The 7,212-nt window shown below is 41.6% G+C and overlaps 1 protein-coding gene across 1 annotated transcript; it reads left to right on the forward strand.

The window, feature by feature from the left end:
* Positions 1-1,693: 1,693 nt before the first annotated feature.
* On the forward strand, positions 1,694-4,399 carry KCNRG (potassium channel regulator). Its single transcript, XM_009870914.1, has 2 exons — positions 1,694-2,271; positions 4,147-4,399. Exons 1-2 carry the CDS (start codon positions 1,694-1,696, stop codon positions 4,397-4,399), a joined length of 831 nt encoding a protein of 276 aa, XP_009869216.1.
* The last annotated feature ends 2,813 nt before the right edge of the window (positions 4,400-7,212 follow it).

The following is a 7,212-nucleotide window of genomic DNA, read 5'->3' on the forward strand; positions in this document are numbered from 1 at the left end:
AGTCCCTGCTGAGACACAAGAACTAAGAAATCTGGTGATAAAAACATAGAATTTCTTAAAATCAACCGGTTTTTAAGACTTCCCAGTGAAAACATTCAAAGATTCAAAATGTTTCCAGAACATTCATACCGGTCACATAGTTTGAGCACCGATAGACTGGAAGATGAAATGGAGCTTTGAAAAACACATTGTTTCTAGATTCTACTTTCAGTGGTGATTATGGGAATTGACTCACTGTAAATCATTTTTCTTACCAAAATACAGGGCCAGACTGCATACTGAGTTTAATGTTCGTGTAATTGTAGGATAAAAACTGCAACTTCCTAAAAGGGCATAGTTAAATTTTTTAATTTATTTTTTTTTTCTACCTGGAAAGTGGTTTGTGAAGAGGCAGAACAGTTGCTACTGAGAAGAGCACTGCACGGAGAGGCTTGCTGAGGGCTGCCCTTCCCCTGCAAGATAGAGACAAGAGCGCAGCAGTTCATGTTCTGGAACCAATTTCTATCTGAGGATGTTGATTCTCACTGAAACAGATATACTGAAACAGATATTCATATCTTTTTGTATAACTAAATGTTGTAATTATCCTTTGCATTCAGATTACTGTAGATACTGGTTATTGTTTACATGTTCTATATAAAACTGTATCTTCAGGGCAAGCATAAATTCTAGAGGTAAAGAGAAATCGGTTGAGGTTGGTAAGAGAAGAACAAGCTGCAAGATAGTACGTATTTTGCAGGTAGTACACGCGTTGCAGTTTACTTCCCCGACATCAAATTGTTGGGGTAACTGAGCTGTCTTGTTTGCTCCGTGTTTCTCTGAAGCCACAGTTTCTTAGAAAGTGGCCTTAAGGTACACAGGTCAGTGCCGCGAAAGGCACGCACGGGTCAGCCACAGGAAGGGAGCTCGTGCTCTTGCCCTGTAAGGGTGGCGGCTTCTCTCGTGTTCCTCTCTGTCTCTCCAGATCATGATTCCAGAAGCCAGGAAGAAATGCTGGGAGGATTCCTTGGAACGGAGTGCATAACGTGACAGGAGTATGGACGTTGGCGGTGTTGGGAAGTGCTTTAACATTGGAACGTACATAACTCTTCTGCCGTTACTGTAATTTCATGTACCTTGTTTCAGCAATTAATTGAATTTTCTGAGTTGGATTGATTTGGTCATAGGATGACAGGAATTTAAAGTGAATTGTAAGCTTGAATACTCTGAAGTGCCCTTCTTTAAGAGCATATGATACTGAAATATATTGTGTGAAGCACATCTAACCTCTTCTTGCAGTGGGCTTGTGAACAGCAATATATGGAATGAAAACCTTTAATTGACATTTCTGGGAAAAAAATGCAATGCGTGCCATGCTTTGGGGTTATTCGTTGGCCTCTCCCAAGGATTAGTAAGTTGTGATGGTCGATTCGCTGTCTTTCAGCAGTCCTTGCAAGCTGGTATTTTCAAAAATAAAACATGAAATTCCAAGAATCAAAGTTTCCAAGCAACCAAACCCTCTAAACAAAGCTATCGTACATGCTATTTACATCGTTGTTGCCTGGGAGTCCTGTAACTGCTCCACACCTCCCTCCAAACACTCGCTAAAAGCCCTGAATGGTTCCCGCAGTTGCAGCTGCCTCACGGTGTAGGAAAGATCAAGTCACAAGCACGTAGATCGGAGAGTTATGGTTCTGGAGTGGCTGAGGTAGCGATGAACAATCGTGAGGTGGTCGTTCTGAGCGTGGGAGGCGTGAGGTTTGTAACCCGGGCTTCTACCTTGCAGCAGTTCCCCGAGTCCAGGCTAGCACGGATGTTGAATGAGGAGGACCGGGAATTTAAACTGATGAATGGAGAGTTTTTTGTGGACAGAGATGGAACTTTGTTTAGTTACATCATGGACTTCTTGAGGACTCTCCAGGTCTCCTTACCTACCGATTTCTCAGACTATCAGAGGCTGCGGAGAGAAGCTGAATTCTACGGGCTTTACCCTCTGGCCGACCTCCTGAGCCAGGAACACTTACTGAGGCCGAGGCTGGAGATCTTGGAAGTGCATTTTTCTCTCCACGAGATGCAGGCCTTTTTCCGGATCTTTGGTTCCTGCAGTACCACTGTGGGGATGCTAGCTGAACAGATCGCCGTGTTTACGGGGCAGCAGTCAGGACAGAGCTGGAACAGCCCTTTCCCTTCTCAGAAACCCCTCGTTCCACTTCCTTTGGAAAGGCCTTCTCATCACGACGTGGCTTTTCACTGTGGTACTGACTACTCTGCTGGTGACCAGTTTGTGGCCAGGTACTCTTGCTTGTGTGACTTCTCCTTAATGGAAGTGTCTTTGTGACTTGTAGTTTAAGTGCCAGCAAAACTCATTTTAAAGAAACTGTCAGACAGCTGTCTGAGAGAAATACATTTCCTTCTTCTTGCTAGTTATCTTTTTCTAATTCTGAAACACCAAGTTTAATTTCCATTACACTGATCTGCCTGTTTTTCAACTTTCTACAATAATGTTACCAGTGTCGGGTTTTGAGTTCTGTTGGGTCTTTCCTCTCTGCCCTTTCCTCCTCACTCGCTCTCCTAGGCTTTAGAATTTCATGGCATCAGTGACCCCCTACAGGACTTGAAAAAACATTGAAAAAAATGAAGCAAATGAAACAAACCAAATGAGGAGTGAAGTGCTGGGGAAGCCTAAAATCTTCACTAGTTCATGGCCAAAAAAGACTTTCATATGGAAAAGAGGGAAAACAGGTTTAAAACAGGGTTGAAAATTCAGGAACTGGAAAGCTTTTGTAGAGCCTTTTATTGGTGGGAAGGAGAAGGGCTAGAATATTAACTATGTGCTACACACTGGGTTTTCTTTGAATTCAGAGCCAGGTTCTGTTTTTATTAAAATTACTCTATATCAGTGATCTTTGGGATAGCAGCATTGTATTCTAATGACAAACTTAATGATTTTTAAACAAGCTTTTGCTGGATGTCTCTATCATATGGAGACATGTTCTTACTGTATAAGAAAATGTAACCTAATTTGTCCTCTGTGGCTGTTAGAACATCTGGAATTTTATGGAAGTTTCATTGAAATATTTCCAAAAGGGTTATTCTATCTGAATGTATGAATCAGCACAGCAGTCTTTTGATTATTTAAAAAAAAAAAAAAAAGACTAAAGTTTTATCTTTCTTCTGGCTTTCTTTAGCTAAGGAAGTAGAAGAAAAACCACTTTCATTTGCAAAACAACATCCATTTATGTGCCAAACCTTAACTTCATAATGTATGGATAGCTTTAATGGACTAACAATTGGCCAAGTAGGTTATGGCAACTTAAATAGTGGGGAAAATATTCCTAATTATTTCCTTTATTTCTCCAGATTTGGTAAAAAAGTTGCCTCTAGGAATCGATAGAAAATCTTACGTTGAGTAATGAAACAAGTTGAGTTTGATGATGTTGCCTGCTGAATTTTTATCAACTTAGTCTTTGTGGTGACGTGGATTCTCTTCGGGTTTTTTTGTGCTTTCCATGAATGTACTTGGTGTACTTGCCTGTGAACTGTGGAACAGTTTCACTCCTGTCAGCTTCTGTATTTTGTAATAGTTTTTTTTAACCTGACTCTTGTTCCTTGAACCGTCTGGGTAGATTCTTAAGCTGTCCTTTATATCACGTGAAATCATTGGAGGCAACGTGCAGATGATTTTGTTACCACAAGACCTGCTGTACGAGGTAACTTTGCAATAAACGTCACTGTTTGTAGAGAGAGATCCTGTGTAATGAGAAGTGATGCTCTTGGGGTGAGGGCGACTTGACTGCCCTTCCCATCGTTTACTCCTGCCTGAAGAAACATTGCAGCATTCCCTGGAGCGTGCCTTTCACCTCTTCTCCACTAAATGAAAGGAAGTGGAGGTTGTTGTCTCTTAAGCAAGTAAGTTTTGGCGTGTGCGGTGAATGTGAAGTGCTTCTTCCCCAACACATCACTGGGTGAAGTGAGAAATACCATTTTCATAATGAAGCAAAGAGTTAAATTGTCCTCAAAGGAAGGAAAAAATACCTGGAGCTTTGGTAAACCCATGGAGCTTTGCTGTCCTCCACTGTCTGAGGACCTGGTTTGTTTAAAAAAAAAATAATTCCATGCTTCAAGTAGTAATTAAAGTGTGTCGTAACTGCTTTTTTCTTATTTTAGGTATGTTTCCATAAAGCCTGATAATAGAAAGCTGATTAACGGTACTAATGTGCTAGGCCTGCTGCTTGACACTTTACTCAAAGATGGATTTCACCTCATAAGCACCAGGACAGTCTCCAGTGAAGAAAAAGTCGAATGCTACAGTTTTGAAAGGATGCAGAGGCCAGCAGGCCTCACCGTCACGGTGAACCAAACCCCAGGGAGCTCCGGGGTAGCACAGGCAAAGAGAAGCCAAGTGCAGAAGGGGAAATAAAGGCGTTTCCTTTCAACTTTTGAAGGTGGAAGAGGGGTGTGTCAGCACAAGTGACCTTTTTTTTTTTTTTGTTGGCTTGTTTGAAACTGCAACTATTGAGGGAAGTAACAAACAAACAGGTGGTTTTTTTCAAGTAATCAGAAGAAAAAAATTGCTTTCCTGCCTTTTACCACTCCACCCTCTTCAACTCTAAATAAGAGTTGCAGATTCAATACAGGTTTTTGCAGACCAGATTCTAGCATTTTCTAAGGTGGTTTTTGTTTGTGGCTAAAACTTTTATGAGGACTCTCAGAAAATCACCCGTTCCTTCTGGAAAATGGCTTTTATGTTCTGTGCTAACCTGTAACTAGATTTTAAATACATGATAATACTGGAAGAAGTAACAGCTTGACATAGCTGTCACCCAGACAGTTTGGAGAAGTGGCTGGAGGAGGAACACAAACCTCAGCAACTGAATATTGCTTCTACTTTGAAAAGGTACACATACACTGATTGTCCTGCAATTAGCTGGAAAGAACCTAGTGGAAGCATCTCTGTTTGTGTTGCTATGTGGCTCCAGACTTGAGGAAGTGGCTTTGTGAAGCCACCACTGGTGTCCATGAAGTAACGTGTTACTGTCTCTTACTGGATTAAGCTGCTGAGAATGAAATGGTAAAAGGTCTTTGTGAGCAAAGGGTCAGTTAATTTTTGTAACTTGAAGCTATAAAAAAAAGAACGTAACTGTGATAAGCAGTCCTTCAGATGGCAGAGTCAGTATGATTTTAAACAAAACAGCACAAAGGATTTTCACGCTCCTTAAGTGCAAAAGGCGTTTTTAGGAGGAAGGCTTGGCAGACGTGGCTTTAAAAGCCTTGGGGATCTTAACCCTGTACAGTGCTTTGTAAAGATGTCAAAATTAGCTCAGGTACCAGGAGACGTAAGTTAATGGTACCTTATAAATCGAGAACCTTTTGTCCTCCCTTCAAGGCAGGGAAAGACAGACAGAAATAACTTCAAGGATTCATTATCTGAATCTGACTTCTTTTGTTGATAAAACACTGTCTTTCTAAAGTTAGAAGCAGCCAAGTAGAGCTTGTCTGGGCTTCCTTGGCTGACTAATTAGATCTGGCTTTTCATTATCTTTAAAACGCAAATTTATTACTTTATTCACAGTGCTTAAAAATGGGAGTGAGGGGTGGGAATCTCCTGTCTCTTTCTTGCCCTCGGGAGTTCCAGTGAAATGGCTCTTCCCAGACTGATGGTGCCACTCTCAGGCATCTCTTTTCTTCTGCTGCTGCTGTTGCGCATTTTAGCTTGACTGAAGTTCTGAAGTTCAGTGGCAACAATGAGACCCTCTTTGCCCGTTCTAGAGCTTTCTGGGTTGAGAATAACACGATTATGGGACTACGTCTCCTAAGCTGCTTACAGGTTATATAATGTAGTAAATGTTAAGGAACGTAAGAGTGGATGCTTTCAGTTCAGATGGGCTTTTTTTTTGGTCAATAGTATCAGTATGTCCATATTCACCTTGATACAAGACATTTTTTACAGTGAGAATCATCACACATTGGAACAGCCTCCCCAGGGGTGTGGTGGAGTTGCCATCGCTGGAGGTTTTCAAGATGCAGTTGTGACAGGATGCTGGATAACCTCACCTGGGGTCCCTTTCCTGCAAAAGGCTGTTCCAGATATTCTTTTGAGGTGTCTTCCAGGCTTGTTCTATGAATCCCTGAAGAGCTTTTGTGAAGGTCTGTGTCAGGCTTTTCATGGTGGACTCTGAGGGCAGGCTGCTGATGGCAGCACTGGGGTGACACAGCACATGGGCTCTATGAGATGAGTGTCCCAGCAGGCTGCCGGATTGCAAAGACAATGCTACTTGTTTTCTAAGTTTGTTTTCGGGTCCATGTACTGACTTTCCAGAAAAGTTTCCATTCCTCAAATCAGGATAAAACTGAAACCAGTAATGATGAGTATTGAGTGAGTCCGTGACTGAATATTGTTGGTGAAGGGACATACCAATAATAGCAAGAAACACAGGACAAAAGTGGCAACGTTTCACAGACAAAGGGGAAGAAAATGGACTTGAGGCTGTATTTAAACACCACACTTTAAATGATTGCTGATAGCAGCACTGTAAACAAAGTGAGACTCATTTGCGAACCCCTCGTAGTAACAAAATTAGGCTGCTTCACCTACCACAGAAGTAGGGAGTTCATTTATGTATTATTTTGGCTCTGGAAAAATATACCAGTCCAAGTTCCTGTCCTGTACAGAACCGTACAAGCTTTACCTTGACCTCGTGTAACGATGTGCCCTTAGACATGTGTCTTTTTGAAGTGAAGCATGTGACTATCACCAAGTCTGGATCCCCACAGTTCTTCTAACATTTATTCTTACTAAGCGCTGAAATTCAGTCACTTGAGCATCTGCAGAGAACATGACTAGGCTCTTACACAATGCTGTCATTTTGTTTTCTTTTTATTTTTTTTAACTGATAGTTGCTTAAATAAATTTGAGTGTGTCAATAGCCTCATGGAAATTTGCTGAAAGTGTCTAAGACCAGTAGAAAAACTGTGGCTTTTAACTGAAGATAATTTGGTATTTAGCTGGTTCTTCAAAGGAAAGCACCTTCTCGGATTTCTTTATACAGAAAGCAGAAGCAGACATGACAGAGCTATAGGTGTCATGGCTTCAAGCTACAACTCAGTGGCAGTAATTGTGGAGGTAGGGGTGAAAGCATGTTTGTTTGCTGACAAACGAGTATAAAAATAGCATCAGTTTACTAGGAGGATCTCCAGCTGGCCTGGGGAGCTGCTGCCCTCCACCTTGCAAGA

This window comes from Apaloderma vittatum, unplaced genomic scaffold, assembly GCF_000703405.1.
Source record: "Apaloderma vittatum isolate BGI_N311 unplaced genomic scaffold, ASM70340v1 scaffold21340, whole genome shotgun sequence".
In the NCBI taxonomy this organism is placed as follows: Eukaryota; Metazoa; Chordata; class Aves; order Trogoniformes; family Trogonidae; genus Apaloderma; species Apaloderma vittatum.